Genomic DNA, 23,899 nt, shown 5'->3' with positions numbered 1-23,899 from the left:
TTGATATATTTTAGCATCAACCAATCTCCAAGTTGTCATGTTCTAATGGTTACATGGTATTGCCCACATGGCTGATTACATGTAGTACTGTAGCCTGTGTACTTGTATATACAGCAGAGGGTTATATGTAGCTAAGCAGTCCTTATGAGCTCTCACCAGGCAAGTACTCCAGGAAACCCCAGCCAGAGTTGACTTTCAGGACTCCCTAGCATTGCAAAACATTGTTTAATTCATTAATGTATTCTGCATCTTATCTTTAGGAAAGTTTATAATTAGTGTTATAAGTGAAAAGATGGGAATACTGTCATCTGCTAAAAGGCTCCAGTCCACATAATGCATTTGTAAACAAATACTGCCTTGCATGAAGTTTGCTGCAAAAGGGTCAGTTTAGCATCCAGATAATAAACCATGTGGTCTAATATGATTGATAATGTTCAGAATGTCTAATAAATATTCTTCAAGAACTCTCTTGATGTATAAAGTAAACCACTCATCTAAGGCTACATGTACAGAAGAGGTTTAGCCGGTCAGCGGTTTTTGTGCACCAGAAGGCACAGGTGCAGTGTCCAGCCTTGCTGACAGAAGCCTCTCAAAATATAAGACCAGTTAAAATACATTACAGCTGGACACTGTACCAAGTGGCTCTCGTGTTCAGGGCCATATGCGTTCAGAGACACATGAAACACAGAAATTCATATGGCCCCAAAGTGTTGGGATTTAATACTGATGGGACAAACCACCTGTGTGCATAAAGCCTAAAAGTATACTTCTTTTCCTCTGATCTCACTGGGATCCCTGAAACGTTGTGCCTTCTCACCGTTAATCCTGACTTCTGAACAAAGTGCAATTTTGACTCGCTCTCGTCCTTCCTTATCATCCTCATAATTGTAAATTCAAGTATATTACAATGTCTAGTAGAGTTTCTGTGTATATAGCACTTTCTGCCATCACACCACTCTTGCCGCACAATTCGGTAGAATAATTCTGACAAGAAAATAGAAAACTTAAAGTCGAAGCATTTTATTACTACTCATTATTACAGAGTAGAAAGGAGGTTGAGAGGGGTCCTGAACACCTGTACATCAGGTGATCATCATGCAGTTTACTTCCAAAATTCAGGGATCCTAGAGAACACAGAAAATTTTCATATGAAAATAAGCTATATATCGCACCTTTAGTTGCCTGCTCTGGGATAATTTATAAAAATAATTCCAGATTTCTTAAGGCGAGTTAGTTTTGTTGTGCACCTGTAGTTTACTTCAGTTTTCTCAAATTTTTTTTTAACTGTATTTGAAAATGTTTTCAGTTTTCTACACACATGTATTAGCTTTTAGGTACAAGTTTTGATTGTAGTGAAGATTAGAATTCCTTTTTTTTAGTTACTGCTCATTCAGGTAATGCTTTTCCTGCATATTGTTCCCCCATGTACACAAATTTAAGTGATCTTAGAAATATATGAGCAGCCACACAGTATAAAATGTGTACATTTAAGGTGCCTTAAGCCAAAAAATCATATTATACGGTAGGATTACTTGTATTAAATATGTGTTTAGATTCCTCTGAATACTGTTCACAAATAGTAGTTCGGTAGATTTCACTTTCTGGAAACACATACTGTATGCCAGCCAATGTCACGCTGTAGAACCCCTGATGCCTTGGCCAGCCAGTAATGTGAGAGGTGTTAGGGTCATTGACAGGCCACATTCGTCATGTAACTGAGTTCTGATTTTTACGACCCAAATATGCTAAACACAGAGAAATGCAAACCTTCCTAATGTATAAATATATATTTAAAAAAATTAGTAACATATTTGTTAACTTAGAAGAAAGATTAACGAAGTATATATAACTTTTTCAGTCATTTTTTTTATTTTTGTATGCCTTTAAGAGAATTTAGGAAATTGAAAATGAACAAGTGAAAATATAGGAATATTATTATCTGAAAGGCCTGTAAAAGAAATCAGCTTGTTACCAATGTGATTTAAAGTTTAAAAAAAACTGTACCTATATGAGAGCATATATGTAGGGTTCTGCTTCTCATTTTGCGGTGGAATGCACAATGGTTCTGATTTACTGCTCATTCTCACAATGCAAAGCTATGAGTGGACCAATATTGTAAATGACACAAATACATATCCCAACTCCAGGATGTATGTTAATGAAGGAACCTGATTCCCCCCTACTCGCTGTGCCCCTTCCTGCATGTATTTTGATTTTTGTTGTTCTTAAATACCTTTAAAATCTATTTATTACAAAGTTCAAGTGGCTGTGATTCTTCCTTCCAACTATTCAGTATTGATCACTGAGAAGAGTAAAGCAGCATGCAGGCACCATATATCAGAGACATGTACCAATCTGGGACAATATATCCCAAGAGACATTGCATCTGCCTCAGTGGTGCGGATGGGCTGATGTTGTGGTAGCACAACTTTATTATGAGCATGACTAGGCTCATTAGTTAGAATTACATACTGCAGTTAGTATAGCCCGCTCATTACAGTGTTGGATGTCATGTAACCTGAAGTTCAAATGCACCAACTGAAATGCAGTGTAGGTTGGAAGCATGCAGTAGGGAAGAAATACACAAATTAACTCTGCTATTATGCAACCAAGATGAGAATTATTTAGGATCATTCAGTGAGATGAGGCTAGAATTTGGGTTAGATATAACAAAAATGTGAATAGGAATGCATTTAAAAAGATCTGTCATTATAATTTTTATTTTACTGTTCTGTTCCCTATGGGGCAAACTAAATGAGATACTTTGTCCCATGTTTCTAAGAGCTTTGTAATCCTAGTTATGCAGTCCGGCCTTCCCTCCTCTGCTCCTGATGGGGCCAATATGACAACAGCCATGAAGGAAATGGCTGATTCATAGCTGCAGCTTCTCTTGGCTGTGAGCAAATTCCTGAGACATGAAACGTCAAGTAGAATTCAGAGGGGGGGAACATCTCAGTCAATATATTCCTCTTATTATTGCGTATCTGAGGAAAGTGCTCACATTCGAGACAAGCTGCAGTTATGATTCAGCTATCTCCTTCATGGCTGTGTTCAAATCGGCTGCAGCAGGAGGGGAGAGGGCCTTGTCAGGCTTCATAACTAGTTAGAAAGTGCCTAACAATATGAGAGACAGAACTGTAAAGTAAAAATTATAAAAATACATCTTCTTTAGAATGTTATTCATATGAAAATTACTGTAATAATATCTCAAAATATGTGATTCCTAAAAATACATACTTTACTTGTAAAGAGTAAACATATCAGATGTACATTTTAAATCAGCTGACCTTATTTTTCTAATACATTTTATACATGGTAGGAAGCTAAATCCTTGGTATCTTACTTTTTCAGATTCCAATGTGTACCTGCGCAGAGAACTGATCTGCTGGGGGGACAGTGTAAAGCTGAGGTATGGTGAAAAGCCCTCAGACTGTCCTTATCTGTGGGAACATATGAAGAAGTATACGGAGATCACTGCTAAGCATTTTCACGGAGTGCGCCTTGACAACTGCCACTCCACCCCAATTCACGTGGCAGAGGTAAGCAACATCATAACATCTTATGGTCAAATAAATACAAGTCAGTAAGTGATACCTGTCTAGTTATAAAAGAAAATTCTTCGGAGTGGTATTCTGATGTAACTCGGAAGCTAGTCATGTACTCTGAACCATGATTGCAAAATATTACTTTTTACTTTTGGATAGAGTTAAGATGAGTTAGAACCCCTCTCTATTTTTATTGTTGTCTGTGTCCTCCTTGGAGGGATTTTCTGCTAATTGTCAGTAGGGCAGAAAGCGATTTGGATCTAACTAATTGTGCTACTGAGAGTAATCAAATAGTAAAAAAAAGTTAAGTAATAAATAGGTTCTAAACCCCATACTAAAAAATATTTTTCCTGCTGTTGTCTCATTTTCCTTTCTGTCTTATTGTAGTTAAACATAAAAACTGGATGCTTTGTGGCAAAAGGACAGCATCATTTTATGTTGAAGGTGGTGGGCGTTCACGCTGAGCAGGCTCATATATGTGTACAGCTGGCATCACTGTTCTGTGCTGGGTGTCCACTCACTTGAAACCCTCCAGCACTGTGACTACGCTCTCATTGATAACTCCTGGTCACCGTTTACAATCAGGAGCCAGTGGGACACCGGTGCCGATGTCAGTGTGACAGCCAATGGGGAAGCCCAAATAACTCCTTAAGCCAGCCATAGATGGTTTGAATCTTGGCCGGTTCAGCAATAACCAGCCGAGAGTCAAACCAGCTATGGGAGCAGGCTGATTATACCCAATTCGATTGTTGTACGACTTGGGTACAACCAGCCTGTTGGAGTTATCAGGTTTTAGCTGCTAGCAGTAATCACTGTGCTGTTCTGGCAGAGACAGCCCCCCCCCCCCCATGGGGGGAAAACAATAGCTCTGATCGTGTTGATTGGGGAATCAAGCAGGATGGGGGTATCTTTACAGGAAATAAAATCACATAATGTGTGGCCATCTTTAGGCATTACAAACTAGCTGACTCCAGCTGGCTAGAAATGGTAGGGAATCCCTTAAATATTCTCAGTATGTTTTGACATTATGCCTTACCATATACAGTTTCATTCAGCAAATTGTTTTTGTGAATATGTTGCAAAGTTTCCTACCTGGAGATATTGCCAGTAAAGGCTCTTACTGTTGCAGTCTGACAACATTAAATTATAGGGATGCACCAATACCAGTTTTTTTATGATCGAGTATGAGTACTGATACTCAAGTACTCACCCATACCAATTACCGATACCTATTTTTAGTGTCATGTGACAGTTTTTAATTAAATGTAATTATTTTTAAGTTTTTAACTTGTTTATTCCACTACACTTATTTGCTGTGCCTCTGCCCTGGTGGTATAGTGGTAGGCCAGCAAACATTAAATCAATCATTGTCCTTGGATGCATTTATTTTTTACACATAACACCCAGCTCATCTGCTTCTGCCCTGGTGGTGTAGCGGGGAAGCACTTGCTAGAGTTTCTGTGGTCCAGATTTCACATCTCACACTGCCTCATCCTGATTGACGTGTGTAACATCAGACATTCGGAAGTCACCCTTGTGCGACGTCCTTTTGCATCTCTCCCATAAAGGCAGCGGTTACAATCTGCGGACATGAAGGTATCAGTTTCAGTATCGGAGCATTTGCACGAGTACAAGTACTCATGGAAATGCTTAGTATCGGCACTGATACCGCTATTGGTATTGATTCAACGCTACTAAATTACTACCATGCAATTAGTAACAGCATTGACAGTCTACTATGTGAGATCCTTCATTTGGCTGTTAGGTTGCCTGTCTGATAGCGTAAGGGACCGCCCGGCGGTACCTCTAGCAATCCACTGGTCAGGTGCTTCCAGAGCGCAGAGTCTAAGTCCCGGAGCACTTGTTCACCAGGGCCCCTGATGGTGGGGATGGACTTGGAGCGCTCCGAGACCAGGTCGCGACTACTGGGCACACCCACCAATGGTAGAGGTATCCGCCGAGGGCTCCCGCAGAGTAAGAGCCTGATGTGAGGAGGTCGGGTGATCCCGACGGGATGGATGGCTGAGCAGGTGCAGGGTCAAACAAGCCGGGTCGAGAGCCGTGGGGTCTGCGAGGTACAAAGTAGCGGGCAGAGAATAGTCCGGTCACACGCCAGGTCAGCAACAGTAGATCAGAACAAACAGGGAGCATCCAGGAGAGAGGTCAAGCAAGCCAAGGGTCAGGGCAGGAGAGTACAACAATGTCAAAGCAATCCGGGTCAGCAACTTATCCAAAATACAGGTACACAGATCAGGGAACAGAAAGGGACCAAACAGCAACCAGTGACAGCTCAGGGCGATTTAAATACCGCGCCCTGCGCTGTCATTGGTGCCCGGCGCGCACCCGTGTCACTCAGTGCGCATGCACGAGTTCGCGGCCGGCCCGGACCTAGTGCCCGCATCCTCGTGCGAGGCGGCGCACTGCGCCTGCGCCGGGACCAGTGCCGCGGCGATCCCTGACAGATAGACCTGATGGCAGCCCAACAAAAAAACTTCAGAAGCACACACCAGGTTGATAATACTTTTGCTAGTTAAGAGGCCGAGGCTTAGCATTGCAAGCCTGCTAAAGAAAGTGCTCTTAGTGGCAGGATCTCCAGCTACAAAAATGTTTACGTACCAAATTCAGCTAATTCATAAAAATAATCGCACCTACTGAAAAATAGATTTTAGATTAACATACATGTTTATTCAACACATACATATCTCAGTGTGCTGTAAGGTCTCTAAATAACAATGTATACTTTTATTACTAATAAGCATTTTTTGTAGGACATTCCCGATTCATATGCACTTTTTTTTGCCAACAATACTCAATTGTTTCAAGTCACACCTACATTTACCTGACAGCTTTATGTCCTGGAATAATTATTTTTTTGTCATGTGGCTCTTTGCGTATGTTTAACATTTTCCTAAAAGTTAGGAAAATATTTTACCACCCAGCTTTATTGTTATGACATTGATAAATCTGGTATTGTTTGTACGTTGATAGTCTAGTGATGCAGGGAGGGTATATGATTTTATATATTGAAAAATTACAACAATATAATTTATATAGTGCTAAGTGTACGTCTATGATGTGTAAATCTAAACAATATTACACACGGCACTTTGTATCTATAGGAAATGCTGGCTATAGCCCGGTCAGTGAGGCCCAATCTCTATGTGATTGCTGAGCTGTTCACAGGCAGTGAATATATCGACAATCTGTTTGTCAACCGCCTGGGGATAACCAGCCTCATTCGAGGTATTCTGCTATGTGAAGCTGCTCTAATGTACTTTAATGCTGCAGACAAATACTAAACACTGCCATGTTTTTCTCTCTCCCTCTTAACTCTCTCCATCATAATTTCTCTATCTTTCCTGCCTGAATGTAACTTTCTGCTGTGCATCCTCTGCATGTGTCTTGGCTTCACTCTCTGCTCTAAACACCTGCGCCTAGTGCTCTGTTATCCCCCACTATATTTATCTCATCATCATCATTTCTCTGATTACCTTTTATTTTATATTCCTTTGTCACATACCACCTCCCCATACTCATCTTTGTTACTTTTTTATTGCTTCTTCATCATCTTTCCTACTATGTCATCTTACACTTTTATATTGCTTCATCTTATCCCCAACTTTCTTTTGTCTCTGGGTTCTTTTTCTCTCTCTTCTTTACTCTTGTAATTTTGGTTTCTAAACCTTTATTCATCTCTCTTCCTAACTGCTTATAACTTGTATTCCTCATCTTCTGGTTTCCTCTGCTCTCTGTTGTCTTTTTCTTTCAAACCTCTTAAACTTGTTATTACACATCATCTGGTTTCCTCTGCTCTGTGCTGCCATCTTACCATTTGTACTTTTACTTGCTATCTATTGGTTTCCTCTGCTCTGTGCTGCCATCTAACCATTTGCATGTCTCATCTCTTGGTTTTCTCTGTTCTGTTTTCTCCCTCTTTCTTTTTAACGGCTTGTACTTTTTATAACCCCTTCTTCTGGTTTCCACTGCTCTGTCCCCTTTGTCCTTCTTTCCATCCAACCACTTGTACATTTTACTTTCCTTTGTGTGGTTTCCTCTGCTTTGTGCTGTCATCCTCTTCCCTCTCTCTGAACTCTTGTACTTATACATACCATCTCTTGGTTTTCTCTGCTTCGTGCTCTTCTCCTACTTCCTTCCCAACCAATGGTACATTTTCTTCCCATTTTCTGGTTTCCATTTCTCTGTCCTGTTTCTCCTTCTCTCCATATAACTACTTGTACTTCTCATTTCCTATGTCCTGGTTTCCTCTGTTCTGTGCTGTCATTCCTTTCTCTCTATCTAATCATTTGTAATTTTTACTTGCCATCTCTTGGTTTTCTCTGCTCTGTTCTGTCTTCTCCTCTCTTTTTAACCACTTGTACTTTTTACTTCCCATCTCCTGGTTTTCCTCTGCTCTGTGCCTTCTTTCCTCTACTTGTGTCTCCTGCTCTCCCCTGGCTGTGCTGTTTGTAGTATTTGCTGGATGCTGCAAGGAAGTTGCGTCCGGACTTGTATGTGGTGGCTGAACTGTTCACTGGGAGTGAGGAGTTGGACAATGTATTTGTCACTAGGCTGGGCATTAGCTCCCTCATAAGAGGTAGGCGCTTTTTTTTTTTGCATGTATTAACTCTGCACCAACTCCTGCTTTTCTAACAGGATCATTCTAGTTGGAAATGTAATGTATGCTTATTTGAAACACATTTGCCTTTGCAAATCCTCATACAATATACAGCATATTTTACAATAAATGACTAATCCCCAGCCAAGCTCTTTTTTTTTAGTTTATTATAAAGCTGTGACTAGTTAGAACCTTTGTCAGGTTTTTATTAATGTCTGTGTTCCTCCTGTTGGAGAGACCTACCCTTGCTACCTGTCCCAGTAAAAAAGGTGAAACAAGGGCAGAAAATTATGGGATATCTTTGTAGTTGGAACAGTGGCAACAACAAAAACACATTTATTTAAAAGAATGGGGAAGGGTTAGACAGATACATTTGTTAGGTTATTATTTAAAACTATGCATTCCTGTCCAGGTGACACTTGCACCCTTTAGTTATTTCTACTGGTGTCACCAGTGACGACGTAGATGGCACAAAAACCTTTGATACAAGTTCTGACCTTTCAATTTTCTATCAAAAACTGAAAAAAAAAATTGGCTGGAGTTGGGCTTTATACCACATTAAAAACATATATACAGTATATATTAAAAACAACTGTAAATGATAACTATGCATATATTTGTATCTTCTGGTAGTGTTTTATCATCTATGCTTTTTTTTTTTTTTTTTTGAATTGTGTTTCTGAAACACACGCTATAGCCTTGAACATTACCCAGTGGCTTGCTGTATATTCACATAAATATGTGCACTGATATTTCCACGTCCATAGGTTGCTATGATAAAACTTCCTTGTATTATTGTGACAGCAATTAGGACATTAAAAAATTGGTTACACCATTACAAGTGCTCAATATTTGTTAGATTCTGTGATATTTACTATAAATTCAGCAATCCATTAAAATGTATTACATAGCTTTGTTTTACACCTACTATTATAATGTGATAGATAAAAGATGACCTAGCAATTATACCTGTACTTTCATGCATTCAATCAGAGGCCATGAGTGCATACAACAGCCACGAAGAAGGACGACTTGTGTATCGCTATGGTGGAGAGCCTGTGGGATCTTTCGTACAGCCCTGCCTGAGGCCGTTGATTCCTGGAATTGCTCATGCGCTCTTTATGGATGTTACACATGACAATGAAAGTCCAATAGCAGTAAGAACATTTTACAAATAAAGGAGTAATGATAAAACCAATCTATATTTTTGGTGGTATTTGATCACCACTGGGTTTTTAATTTTTTTTGCACTATAAACAAAAAAGACGGACAATTTTGAAAAGAAAAAAAAACAATATTTTTTACTTTCTGCTATAAAACATCCAATACAAAAAATGTAAAAATCTAGTTTAGGCCAGTTTGTATTCTGCTACATATTTTTGGTAAAACAAATCCCAGTAAACGTATCTTGACTGGTTAGCACAAAAGTTATAGCGTCTACAAACTATGGTGTATATATACTGGAATTTCTATTTATTTATTTTTTTAATGACGACGGCTTATAGTGGAACTGCAGTATTGCAGCAGACAATCACTGACACTAATATAGTGATCAGTGCTAACAATATACACCATCACTGTATTAACGACACTGGCTGGGAAGGGGTTAAACATCTAGGGTGATCAAAGGGTTAACTGTGTGCATAGCTAGTGGTTTATGTGTACCCAGTGTGGTGTTTTTACTAGGTAATATGCTGGATTTTATTCCCAAAATCCAGCACATCACCACTCACAGGACACAGCCCTTCCTTGTTTAATTAGGCAGAGCTGTGTCCTGTCTCTCTTCTCACCGATCAGTGTGTGCCAGCAGTCATCCATTGGTCAGCACACACTAACCGGCTTCTGCTGTGACTAATCACAGTAGAAGCGATGTGCCGAGAGAGTGTACGCGCCCCCTAAAGCAGAAAGTGCATCTGCTATAGTGTGGTCCTTAACTGGATATACAAATAGAGGCTGAAAGAGGATTTCCATTTTATACAGAAATCCTTTTTATTCTGATCTCTTCTATTCAGTCATTTAATAGGGTCATCCTCACTTATAGCTTCATGTTTGTTAAGGTATGGAACTGTATCACTTGCAGTACCACTTGGTAGCAAAATCTGGTAAAGCTGCCCGACCTTTCAGAAACAATAGTGCTCTGTAAGTATAAGTGGTCAGAGCTTCAGACGATGGGAAGGGATACAGGATATTTTGTGTTTAACATTTCCTTCTAAGTTAATATCACAATATGCAAGCTACTGTGCCAGGAAAATTGGTACCTACTTAAAAACGGACTCCAGGCAAATGGCTAAGTACATGGCTGAAATACAAAGAAGGGAGCTCTTTTATCTGCCAAAGGATTTGTATTTGTAGGAATCTGGACTGTGCAGAAGAAGCTTATCTCTGGATGAGGTCATCTCTCTGTCACTCTGCTCTCTGCTCCTATCAGCATGCTTCTTGCATTGCAGCACATCTCATAGCTAATGTGCCTTTCAGTGTGTCAGAAGTAGAATTTCACATCACATGGCATTGACATTGTTTTAATGACATGCTTTTTCTTTTGCAGCATAGATCTGCTTATGATTTGTTGCCAAGTTCTGCCATTGTGTCCATGGCTTGCTGTGCCACAGGGAGTACGCGAGGGTATGATGAATTGGTTCCACATCAGGTTGGTTGTGAACTTTTCCATATATAACATTTTTTTTTTGTGAAGTATTTGTTTCATTAACATGCACAAAGATTAATAGCTAGTTGCACGGTAGTAGAATTCAGATTGACAGACGGCTTCTTCCTGACAGATCTCAGTGGTGTCAGAGGAGAGATTCTATACTAAATGGAAACCAAATCTAAATGCTCCTAGTTCCTCAGAAGTAAATGGAGCGAGTGGGATCATCAAAGGCAAGAACGCTCTGAACAAGCTTCACCAAGAGCTGGCAGCTCACGGATTCATTCAGGTAATATTTTTTGGGTCCACTGTTCCCCTACATATTCGTGTCACACATCATGCATCTAAAACAGGCCATAGATGATACGATTTTCTTTCCTTTCCCCACGGGTGTAAGGAATGAAAATCACTCAGTTTCCCTATCAACACAGTCAGTGTTGATGTAGGAATCCGTCCCGCAGTGCTATTGTGCTTTGACGGTAAGGAGCCAGCAGTAACTGTATGCAAAAGATTCAACAGCTGGTTGTACTGAAGTAATTTGATGAATCGACTTCAGTACAACCAGCCCGCCCATAGATGGATCGAATTTCAGCCAGTCCCTGCTGAACCGGCCGAGATTCGATCCATCTCTGGCCATCTTTAGAATGTGTTTACTGTCTTCATGTAGCTCTGTAACTGTATGTCTTGATCATCAGTCTACGCCAGTGTTTCTCAACTCCAGTCCTCATGGACCCCCAACAGGTCATGTTTTCAGGATTTCCCTCAGATGAAACAGCTGTGGTAATTACTAAGGCAGTGAAACTGATCAAATCACCTGTGCAAAATAATGGAAATCCTGAAAACATGACCTGTTGGGGGTCCATGAGGACTGGAATTGAGAAACACTGGTCTACGCTAATACCGCTGTAATTAATGACTCCACTGGTAAACTTTAATCACCCATTGAACATGTCTATTGCTCCAGTTATATAAATGTTTCTGTATTCCTATTTTTCATCTTTGTCATAACTTTTGAAAGAAATATGGAATTCTGATTGCTTTGGCTCTCTGTCTTGCATTAGGTTTATGTGGATCAGGTGGATGAGGATATTGTGGCAGTTACACGGCATTGTCCCCATACACACCAGTCAGTAGTTGCTGTATCCAGAACAGCTTTTAGAGATCCTAAAACATCTTTCTACAGCAAGGAGGTGCCACAGATGTGCATTCCAGGTATCGCTGTAACATCGAATAAATGCGTCTTGTTTATATTTTGCTCTGAAGAAGTTGATTAATGGGTAGATTTGTGTTTGTGAAACGCTCAAATTTTACACAAGTTGGCTTATATAGGAGCTTTTATTCACTTTTTATACTTTTATTAGACAAACAGGATAGTGACAAAAATTAATTTTGGACTTTCTTCTAATGGATTGTATTTCAATACACATGTAATGGTGATAGCACTCTTCCTTATGCAGCTTAGTAAATGCTGCACTGTCACCCTTGCTGCGGCTGTAGCAGCTTAGATGCTGGCATCATTGATAGCCCCTATCCAAGTTGCACTTACCATTAAAAAGAGGTCAATTACATTTTAAGACATTTAACATTTGCATTGACAATACCTGTTTATCAATATAAAGTGGTTGTACAGGCTCAGTGTTTTTTACCTTCATACATTCTATTCAGCCCCCTCAATACTTACCAGAGTCCCATCGTGATCCATCGACTTGCACAACAGCGTCGGCTGTCCCGGGTCTCTGCCTCCTCATTGGCTGCGACAGCAAGCGGGAGCCATTGGCTCCCACTGCTGTCAATCACAGCCAGCCAATGTAGAGAGAGAAGGGGCAGGGCCAAGCCGCGGATCTGTCTGTGAATGGACACGCAGAGCAACAGCTTGGGAACATGCCTGCTTGGGTATCCCCATAGCAAGCTGCTTGCTATAGGGGCACCCGAAAGAAAGGAGGAGCCAGGAGCGCCGGAGGGGACCCGAGAGGAGGAGGATCCGGGCTTCTCTGTGCAAAAACACTGCACAGAGCAGGTAAGCATAACATGTTTGTTATTTCCCCCCCCCCCCAAAAAAAGCAAATCTTTAGTATTGCTTTAAGTGTAACGCATCATATATTATGTGGATAAAGCAATGTCTAAACAGCATTTTTTTTTAGAATTTAGTAACATGCGCAATGATATCATAATACAATAGCCACGCTAATGTCGCAAAGCTGCATGCCAAGGTGCTAACTGGGATGGACAAACATAGAAGATGTCAGTGACATCCAAATGATAACCCGACATTACTGTCTGGAAATCAGTATATAGGCTCCAGTAATATGGGGATGGCAGCACATCAGAGAAGGCTGTAAGAGTATGGCAGAAACAGTGTTACATTGTTCCTTTACTTCAAACACTAACTAAGATTAAATCTATTCCCACCAACATGCTAAGCCTATTCTATCTAAAATACCACTGTTGTTTTTTTCCTGTATTTTGGTAAGGTCACAGGATATGCTGTTCTTCTTATGTATCTACCATTGTAACCCCAAGGATTCATTTGGATACTTTAACATCTTTTGTGTATAACTTTGTACTTCTTTTCCTGCCTGTCTTTAAGATAGGTTCACACTATTGTGGGTGCAGGAATGTGTGTACATCCACATGTTCTGCTTCTGCAGGCACTTGCAGCCAAAACTCGCTTCAGTAGACACGCTGGGGTGCCATTAGTTCTTAATAGCACCCCCACCCATCAGAAATTATGGCACATATTCCTGTGCATGGAAGTACATGGTGCCAAAGCACCATGTGCTTTCCGTGTGGCTGCAGTTTCCGAAAAGGTTCAGTGATCTTTTCCCTGTGTTTCCCGCAGGTGCTGTGGCCTGCAGCAAACACACAGATATGAACCTAGATTTAATGAAAATAAAAACATTTCAAACATACTATTTACAAGAAGGTCAGCATCAGCCACTGTCCATAGTTTTAATGGGATTTTCTGCCTACCCTGGAAATGGCTTGTTGTCTCTTAATAATTGCCAAGTACTTTTAAGCTAATAATTTTTTTTTTATACCAATATTTCTATGTGAAGGTAAAATTGAAGAAGTGATACTAGAAGCCAGGACAGTGGAGCAGAGATGTGAGCCATACAAAAAAGATGCAAATACCATAAATGGCTTACCACAATACACGGTGAACATCAAAGAGCACATTCAGGTAATTCTGTTATTATTCTGCATTTTAGTGTCAGTCTCAGTTAATGCACAGTTTGATACATACGTACTTTCTTATTTTAGCTCAAAGACAGTAAAATTGTGAGACAAGCTGGAGTTACCACAAAGGGGCCCAATGAATTTGTCCAGGAAATAGACTTTGAGAATCTGACTCCAGGAAGCGTGATTGTTTTCAGGTATTGATTTGACGTTCTGTCGTAAAACATTTTAAGCAGGAAAGAAAACAAGATCAAAGGAAAGATCAAATTAGAGCTTACTTTTTTAGTAAATGTCGACATCAGATAAGCAGCATCAATTGTTTGATGTTTTCTCCAGTTTTCAGAAAAATTTCAATCTGACCACTAGTCTATGACAAAATTTTAATGTTCCATTTTATGCAGTAAAGGTCAATGCCACCATAAATGGAATCTCAGTTTTTTGTATGATCCTTTCATATGAATTTCCCACATGTTTAATAACTTTTCAGTGCTCAAGATTTAAGAAGCAATGATTTCCAGCAGTGGCTTGTTCCAGCATCTAGCACCAGCAGCAATGTTTCATCACTGCAAGCACTCTGTTCCTCTTTTCCACACATGTCTAATAGAGATTTTATGATATTTTATTAAATTAGTTTAGGCACTGTACTAGTTTGCCCTGATTGTTTTTTTTTTTTTTGTAGTTCAAATGTGTCAATGTGCCATCTAAAAAAAATGGTATACTGACACTTGAAAGGGCCCAGAAAAACTGCATGTTAACACGTAGAATCCTAATGAAAGAGGTTTCCTGTGTGCCTCTGATTTAGAGCTGGTGCATGTCCTGCAAATAGGATTTTTTTTTATAAATAAGGTTCAAGCATAGGGGGTTGTATAAACATTACTTGTCACTTTGGTGATATAATGTCTTGGGACGTGAAAGCCATAAGTCCTAGGCTGAGTGTTTAATCATTGGAAATGCAAATGTAGCATATGTCACCAGGGGTTTCAGCTTACTGTAAGTCTATCTAATTAGGTGCCAAGTTGCTGCAAATTTAATTGATAAGCGTTTTCCAAAGAGAAACGAGCTGTGTGTATTGTTGCTGTTATTTTAGAATAATCTTTACTCTCATATTTACAGGGTAAGTTTGGATCCCAATGCTCAGAAATCTGTTGGTATCCTCCGCAATCATTTGATACAGTTTACCGCTCACTTCAAGTCTGGCAGTTTGCAAGATGACCAGGTGTATCCTATCCTGAAGGTGCCTTTTGCTGAGTGAGTATTAGATACAAGGCTATCACTAATTTTTGTCTTGAATTGCAAAGGATATTCTCTCGGATTCTATTTACGTTTCTTTGGGCCATTGTTACTATTATTACCACTGGGGTTGGTAGAGTAAACACAATTCCAGAAAATGTTTCCTTAACAGATCTTGTGTTGAAATAGATCTGAATAGGAAGGAAAATCAGATTACATTTGCATGATTCAGGCAGTAAGGACAGACCTCTCCTCATCCTTTCCTTGAAGAGTTAAGTCAGACGGATGGTCTAATTGAGTCAGCTATATCAGGGTGTCCAAAGCATGCAGATATTGATAAGCTTTCTTGTTGGAAATAAGAAAGCATATATTCAAATGTTGTATTGTGGAAGCTTTGTGGGTATTGTTAATAGCGTGCAGTTGAGTGGTACCTGGTAACATGCGAGGAGAAACTGAAAGTTACTGAAGTAATGGGACAATTGGCTTCTCAGCTGTTCCATGGCCAGGTGTGTGTTATTCCCTCATTATCCCAATTACAATGAGCAGATAAAAGGTCCAGAGTTCATTTCAAGTGTGCTATTTGCATTTGGAATCTGTTGCTGTCAACTCTCAAGATGAGATCCAAAGAGCTGTCACTATCAGTGAAGCAAGCCATCATTAGGCTGAAAAAACAAAACAAACCCATCAGAGAGATAGCAAAAACATTAGGCATGGCCAAAACAACTGTTTGGAACATTCTTAAAAAGAAGGAACGCACTGGTGAGCTCAGCAACACCAAAAGACCCGGAAAACCACGGAAAACAACTGTGGTGGATGACCGAAGAATTCTTTCCCTGGTGAAGAAAACACCATTACAACAGTTGGCCAGATCAAGAACACTCTCCAGGAGGTAGGTGTATGTGTGTCAAAGTCAACAATCAAGAGAAGACTTCACCAGAGTGAATACAGAGGGTTCACCACAAGATGTAAACCATTGGTGAGCCTCAAAAACAGGAAGGCCAGATTAGAGTTTGCCAAACGACATCTAAAAAAGCCTTCACAGTTCTGGAACAACATCCTATGGACAGATGAGACCAAGATCAACTTGTACCAGAGTGATGGGAAGAGAAGAGTATGGAGAAGGAAAGGAACTGCTCATGATCCTAAGCATACCACCTCATCAGTGAAGCATGGTGGTGGTAGTGTCATGGCGTGGGCATGTATGGCTGCCAATGGAACTGGTTCTCTTGTATTTATTGATGATGTGACTGCTGACAAAAGCAGCAGGATGAATTCTGAAGTGTTTCGGGCAATATTATCTGCTCATATTCAGCCAAATGCTTCAGAACTCATTGGACGCCGCTTCACAGTGCAGATGGACAATGACCCAAAGCATACTGCAAAAGCAACCAAAGAGTTTTTTAAGGGAAAGAAGTGGAATGTTATGCAATGGCCAAGTCAATCACCTGACCTGAATCCGATTGAGCATGCATTTCACTTGCTGAAGACAAAACTGAAGGGAAAATGCCCCAAGAACAAGCAGGAACTGAAGACAGTTGCAGTAGAGGCCTGGCAGAGCATCACCAGGGATGAAACCCAGCATCTGGCGATGTCTATGCGTTCCAGACTTCAGGCTGTAATTGACTGTAAAGGATTTGCAACCAAGTATTAAAAAGTGAAAGTTTGATTTATGATTATTATTCTGTCCCATTACTTTTGGTCCCTTAACAAGTGGGAGGCACATATGCAAACTGTTGTAATTCCTACACCGTTCACCTGATTTGGATGTAAATACCCTCAAATTAAAGCTGACAGTCTGCAGTTAAAGCACATCTTGTTTGTTACATTTCAAATCCATTGTGGTGGTGTATAGAGCCAAAAATGTTAGAATTGTGTTGATGTCCCAATATTTATGGACCTGACTGTAATCACTTCCTTCCTAATTAGTTTAGTAGTTTTGAACCTAAGGGCTCATTCACACGTGTGTTGATCATGAAAAACAAGACCATGCTCAGTAGCACACCTATAGCATTTATGATGTGTTTATGACGTGTTCTTATTGTGTTTATGAAGCGTTGGTAAAGCTTCAAGAATGCTTGATAAATGCCCATGCAAGTGTTGTTTTTCTAGTGGAAAGTATTTGAGGGTAAAGTGATGTAGAGGAAATAAATTTACTTTGAGGCGTGGTTAGGTTGTGGTGTGATAGCAGACATTTTTGTGTATTCTCTACAAAATGGATTTGTATACTTTGATGCGTGACATTTGGCTTGGTCCAGTTCAACTTTGCTGAAACAAATAGTTTTACGTGCTAATACCCCTGTTCCTACCTGACACTGTCAGTATTGCTGGCTGGCTTGATGATATTGACCACACACAGAAGCAAATGGTGTTACCACATGGCTGCTCTGTATAGACAGGAAGTGACTGGAGCTGCGTTGTTCTAGTTCTCTATTATTTCCCAATGCATTCTGGGCTACAGGAACCTACACTGTCTCTCCCCCAGTGCCCAGATAACATTTCATAAATGCTTCACTAACACACCATAAATACAATAGGTGCTGTTAAGGTGTGGTTATAGAGCATTACCATTGAAATCTATTTAGGTGGCTGGCAACCATCAATGCCTCATAAAAGCAACATGCTGCTTAATATTTAACATGGCACAATACGACACAATGTTACTGTGTGAACAGCACTGTGTGGTGCCATTGTACTATTCATCACAGGCATCGAATACTGTTAGGAGGTCTTATAAATGCCTAATAAATGCTGTATAAATACATGGCATTGACACGTGTGTGGACGACCCCTTAGAGAAATACTTATGGTACCAGCAGCTTTATTGTATGTGTCCAGACAAGCTTTACTTTATGTCCCTTTGGTGAGTTACTGAGGAAATTGCTGAAATGCCGTGTTACAGCTTTTTCCTTCCCCTTCTCTTGCAGTATTGTTGCTAAGCTTACTCTGGCTGACTTGAATCAAGTATTGTATCGATGTGATGCAGAAGAACAAGAGGATGGTGGTGGATGTTACAACATCCCAAACTGGAAGCCTTTGAAATATGCTGGTCTGCAAGGTATGTGTGGTATTATCTTGTGTGTACACAGTCCAAACTCTTGGAAACATAGAAAGTGACGTCAGAAAAAGACGGTCCATCAAGTCTACCCAGCTTTTGTTTGTTTGTTTTTTTTTTATTTATTTCATTAACTTTTTTGTCAGAGTATAGATCTATATTTGTCCCAAGCATGAAGCCATTTACTGTTGACTGGCTCACTACCTCTGCTGGAAGTTTATTCCCAGCATCAACTACCCTTTCAGTAAATTAATACTTTTTATGATTATTTTTTGAACTTTCCTCCAGTTAGTTTGAGATCATATCCCCGTGTTCTTGATTTTGGTTTCACATTGAAAATACTGACTTCCTGAACCTTATTCACTCCCTTGATGTATTTAAAGGTTTCAGGCAAGTCTCCTTCTTTCCTCCAGACTGCACATATTAAGTTCCCGAAGTCGCTCTTGATATGTTTTATCCCCCAGACCTTTCACCATTTTTGTTACCTGTCTCTGGATTCATTCTATCTTAGCAATATCTTTTTGTAAGTGAGCTCTCTAGAACTGGACACAGTATTCTAAATGAGATCTCACTAAAGATCTATATAGGGTAATCAGGACCTTCTTCCTCCTGCTGGTGACCTTTTTGGTGATGCATCCTAGAATTCTATTCGCTTTTACCACTGCCTGGCCACACTGCTCATTTTGCAATCATCTGAAATAAGTGCTCTCAAATCCTTTTCCATTGTAGTGCTGGCCAACATTGTACCCCCCAATGTTGTTCTTTCTCAAGGGATTCTTTTTCCCTAGGTGCATTATTTTACATTTAGAAACATTGAACACCTATGTATCATCAGCAAAATTACATACCTTACCCAACAACCCTTTAGTTATACTACTTGCATATAGATTAAATAGAACAGGACTTAGTACATAGTAACATAGTAAAATAATATGTTTTTATTTGTCAGGTTTACTGTCTGTCATGATGGACATCAGGCCTAAGAATGATCTGGGACATCCATTTTGTGATAATCTGAGGTCTGGAGACTGGATGATTGACTACGTTAGCAACCGACTCATTGCTCGTGGAGGGGCATGTGCAGAAGTAAGTTATGGGAGAGCATGATTAGAATGGTCATTATAGCTTTGCTTTAAAGTGGTTGTAAAGGCTCAAGGTTGTTTTACCTTCATGCAATAAGGGCATGAAGGTAAAAAACCTTCTGTGTGCAGCAGTGCCCCCAGCCCCCCTAAAAGTTACCTGGGCCCCATCTCAGTCCAGCGTTGTGCACAGGCCTCGGTTTTCCTGGGTCTCTCCCTCCTCATTGGCTGAGACATTTTAGCCATAGGCTTCCACTACTGTCAGTCACAGCCAAGTGAGCCAATGAGGACAGAGCATCACTCCATGGACACACAGAGCAGCGCATCGCTTGGGTGCCCCCGGCGCAAGCTGCTTGCTATGAGGGCACAAGGCAGGAGAGAGGGGCCTGGAGTGCCAGCGGGGGGCCTGAGAAGAGGAGGATTGGGGATGCTCTGTGCAAACCCATTGCACAGAGCATCCCCAAGTTTGACGTTTGTTATTAACAAAAAAAAAAAAAATCCTTTAATAGCACTTTAATTTACAATCACCAGCAACAATATACCTTCTTCCCTTTCCCAGCTGCTACAGCTAGGGAACTAAGCAAAATAGCATAGGAGCTTGTGATGCACTCCATGTAACATCAGTGGAACAATCTCACACTGAGGAGTCCATAGCTCTGTGTAATCAACTTGTAGACTGCACAGGACTTTGCTTTACTTTACTTTTACTGAGGAGGACTAAGCTAAAGTGAACCTGTTGTTTTTCCTTGTGCAAGTAAACCATAGGTTCAGTTTAAGGAATATTGTTGCAGTGAATCAATATTTCACATTTTGGTTAAACAGTAGATTGCCCTGTGCAAGGGTGGCAGTTTGTGATTTTGACATATTACTGTGTGTTTATTGTCCTAATACTTGTGCTGTTTGACACTACAGATATGCACTTTGTTTTTAAGGTTGGCAAATGGTTTGCAGCAATGTTCGCCTACTTGAAGCAGATCCCGCGCTATCTTATACCATGTTACTTTGATGCCATAATGGTTGGAGCGTATACCACACTCTTGGAATCTGCATGGAAACAAATGTCTAGGTAAATAACAACTAAAAACTTCAAACTATTACAGACACACCATATACAGACATATTTTAGCCTTTTAAAGTGATTGTAAAGGTAATTTTTTTCTAAAATAATAAACATGTTATACTTACCTACTCTGTGCAATGGCATTGCAGAGAACAGCCCCAAACCTCCTCTTCTGGAGTTCCCTGCTGGTGCTGTCTGCTCCTCCACTTCTGTGTCTGCCCCCAAAGCTAGCTGCTTGCTATGGAGGCAGACTGCAGCTCCACTCCCGAGTGGAGCTGTGTGTATCCATAGACACACACTGCATGACTCGGACATACCAACTTCCTTACCCCTCCCCCCTGCTCCCTTCTCACAGGATTTAATTGACAGCAGCAGGAGCCAATGTCTCCCACTGCTGTCTCTGTGCCCTGTGAGGAGAGAAACAAAGGGCAGCTCTGTTGAAGATGGGCACATCGTTAGATTAAAGCAGGACTCATGTAAGTATTTATGAAGGTGGTGGTGGGAAGGGGGGATGGCGACACAACAACTAGGACATTTTTTACCTTAATGCAGGGAATGTCCTGCCTTCAGAACCATTTTAACTTGTTCAGGAATTCCCTAAATCATTTTTCAATTAAATGAATGTAATTACATTGATTTTGTTTTTTTATTGAGTTGCCCCATCACATTCAATACTGGACTATAGATCAGCAGTGGGTGTGCCTGCTTTGTAAGCTGATGGGTGGTAGAGGCAGGTATATATGTAAATATGTACAGGAAGGAGAGACAGCAGGGTGGGTGTCTCCACTATGGTCAAATTCAATTGAAGTTCCAAGTGAACGTAGTAGGTGGAGCAATATTACAGTGTAACTGGAGGGGTAAAAGTGTTGTCCCCCTCCTGCCATGCCAAACAGCAATTGTAGAGCCCCAATTTAGTTATCACATTTTTTAGTTAAAATAGTACTCTGTGTCTGAGGTTCTATAGCACTTCATAGCATTATCAGTGTTTTTATAACATTTACAATCATGCCCACAAGTTACATTTAGCTGAATGGCCTGTGGCTGCACATGTACCATCCCTGTTGAAACAGTAGTAGAATACAATACATTCTAACTTACCCAAAAATCAGTAATCAAGCTACAAGGTGTTCTTAAGCAGTTTATTTAGCAAAGTAATTGACAACAAGGAAAACACAATAAAATCAACTAATTTTCCTCTTATTTGATTAAAGAGAAATGCTTTATAATGCACACATTGAAAATAAAAAAATCTTTCATTGGAGAAAAATTAGGTCTTCTGATATGTTTTTAAAGTGTTAGTAAAGACAAACAACAGTTGTTAGAACTGTAAAAATGTTGCCTCCTTCCCTCCTACTTATTCTGCCTTTATATAAAAGACCAGTGTAAATAACTCTTTTTAATCTGATCCCCGTGTAAGGGAGAGCTTGACAATGGCTGTTCCCAGAGCCGTGTCATCACTCACTGGCTTCCAGTGCGCAGTCATTCTATGTGCTCCATCCTTTTCCCTACAGCAGCTGCTCTCTGGTATAGAGAAGCCAGAGGTGCTGTATCAAGTGACTAGTTTAACTTGCAGCTAAGGCGAACCACTTAACATGTCCACCCTTGCTTTTAAAGTATCAACACATAGCTGAATATATATAAGATCTAAGTATCTCTATTTTATACTCATTGCCTTTAACTGATATGTCCCTTTCTACAGCTTTGTACAGAATGGGTCCACATTTGTGAAGCATTTGGCTCTGGGATCAGTGCAGATGTGTGGAGTTGGCAGATTTCCTACCCTGCCAGTTTTGTCTCCCTCTCTTCCAGATGTGCCCTATCGAGTCAATCTCATAACACAGGAGAAGGAGCAGTGCTGTCCTTCATTAGCTGCTGGTAAGTAGTCCAGTGTGTATGATGGCCGATTATGTAAACCGGGTCTGCAGAGGCTGATACCACATCACTGTGTGTAAGTAAAGTGGAAAACCTTTACCTTTGGTGGTTCAAGAAGGTTGGGTGTGGGACATCCCAACTGATCAGTATTGGCAGCCAAATGTAGATTTGTTTTCATTCTTCTGACTATTGGTGAAAAACCTTTTCAAAAATGAATGTGTTGGAGTGATATGCTGAGACATACTGCAAAACACACTTAATACATGTGCACTAAAAGCCTAACTTCAAGATCAGTGCACATTAGACTATGATTGCATAAGATGGGCAGCCAAAGATGAGTAAATATTACTGTAGACTTATTGACATGTTTTAGGATCAGTAAATAATTTGTTTTTGAGCTCAGTGCTAGTGCAATCTCTCTTTACATTGGTCTTAATTTCTCTCACAGGTCTTCCACATTTCTCCGCTGGGATTTTCCGTTGCTGGGGCAGAGACACATTCATCTCTCTGAGAGGGTTACTGCTAATCACTGGACGTCACATTGAGGCCAGGTTAGGGAAGATCCTTGGTTTACAGTAACCTATATAACCTTATACAGTTTTCATATTTTTATGTGCAAGCGAAATACACCAATATTTTATTCAGATAGTACAGAAAGCTGTAAACAATGCAAAAAATATAAACCATGTTACTTTGCCTCCAGCTGGGTTAACTAAGATTAACAGCACTTTGTAAACCATCAATAGTCTGTTTGACCAGAAACTGAAAACACATTCTACACATTGTATAATTTAATATGCCCCTTTTAATGTCCCTTTTTAATATAGGGTGCTTATAGGACATAGAGATTTTAGAGCAGGAATCTAAATACCTAGACCAGAGCTCAAATTTCAAGTCCTGAGCTACTAGCCTGGACTTAAGAGTTACTCGCCACCAGTTGCCCCACCCAACCCCTACCCTGCCCTTAATTATGCCCCTAAACACGCACTCATAAATTATCTCCTGAAATGGCACTGTTAAATGTTTTATGCAGAGTGAAGGAAGGAAGAAAGGAAATGGAAAGAAGGGAGGGAGGGGTGGAAGGAAGGAAGGGATGGGTGGAAGGGATTGGTGGAAAGGAGGGTTTCAAAGGAGGGGAGAGAGGAGTGGGAGGGAGGGGTGACAGGTGGAAGGAAGGGTAGGAAGGAAGGGAGGCAGGGGTGGAAGGAAGAGTGGGAAGGAAGGGAGGGAGGAGTTCAGGAAGGAAGGGAGGGGTGGAAGGGAGGGAGTGGAAGGAAGGAAGGGTAGGGTGGAAGGAAGGAAGGGAGGGTGGAAGGAAGGAAGGGTGAAAGGGAGGAAGTGAGGGGTGGAAATAAGGAATGGAGGGAAGGTTGGAAGGAAGGGGTGAGTGGAAGGGAGGAAGGAAGGGGGGGTGGAAAGAAGGAAGGTAAGGGTGGATGGAAAGAAGGAAGGTAGAGGTAGGTGGAAGGAAGGAAGGTAAAGGTGGGTGGAAGGAAGGGAGGTAGGGGTGAGTGGAAGGAAGGAAGGGAGGGGTGGGTGGAAAGGAGGGGAGGTTGGACTCACATGCTCACTCAGATGCATCAGAGCTGTTGGCTGCTCTGTGTTCAATTTCCCGCCCACACATC

At 40.6% G+C, this 23,899-nt stretch overlaps 1 protein-coding gene across 6 annotated transcripts in view; it reads left to right on the top strand.

The window, feature by feature from the left end:
* Positions 1 to 23,899, top strand: part of AGL (amylo-alpha-1,6-glucosidase and 4-alpha-glucanotransferase) — a 131,394-nt gene that overhangs the window by 83,289 nt on the left and 24,206 nt on the right. For 4 of the 6 annotated variants that reach the window (XM_089671519.1, XM_089671521.1, XM_089671517.1 and 1 more), the window contains exons 12-25: positions 3,352 to 3,539; positions 6,665 to 6,788; positions 9,154 to 9,317; positions 10,706 to 10,807; positions 10,938 to 11,093; positions 11,866 to 12,016; positions 13,861 to 13,985; positions 14,066 to 14,178; positions 15,095 to 15,229; positions 18,136 to 18,266; positions 19,213 to 19,349; positions 20,275 to 20,408; positions 22,102 to 22,277; positions 22,723 to 22,825. In XM_089671519.1, coding sequence (XP_089527645.1) covers positions 3,352 to 3,539; positions 6,665 to 6,788; positions 9,154 to 9,317; positions 10,706 to 10,807; positions 10,938 to 11,093; positions 11,866 to 12,016; positions 13,861 to 13,985; positions 14,066 to 14,178; positions 15,095 to 15,229; positions 18,136 to 18,266; positions 19,213 to 19,349; positions 20,275 to 20,408; positions 22,102 to 22,277; positions 22,723 to 22,825 — 1,939 coding nt within the window. Of the gene's footprint in view, positions 1 to 3,351; positions 3,540 to 6,664; positions 6,789 to 8,015; positions 8,140 to 9,153; positions 9,318 to 10,705; positions 10,808 to 10,937; positions 11,094 to 11,865; positions 12,017 to 13,860; positions 13,986 to 14,065; positions 14,179 to 15,094; positions 15,230 to 18,135; positions 18,267 to 19,212; positions 19,350 to 20,274; positions 20,409 to 22,101; positions 22,278 to 22,722; positions 22,826 to 23,899 lie in introns of all 6 variants that reach the window. The other 2 variants (XM_089671522.1, XM_089671520.1) reach the window with 1 other exon arrangement.

The sequence above is a fragment of the Staurois parvus genome, unplaced genomic scaffold, assembly GCF_062004578.1.
Source record: "Staurois parvus isolate SC_StPar_1 unplaced genomic scaffold, SC_StPar_1.0 ptg000106l, whole genome shotgun sequence".
Classification (NCBI taxonomy): Eukaryota; Metazoa; Chordata; class Amphibia; order Anura; family Ranidae; genus Staurois; species Staurois parvus.
The sequence above is the reverse complement of the archived record's forward strand: the minus strand, read 5'-3'. Positions and strand labels throughout refer to the sequence as shown.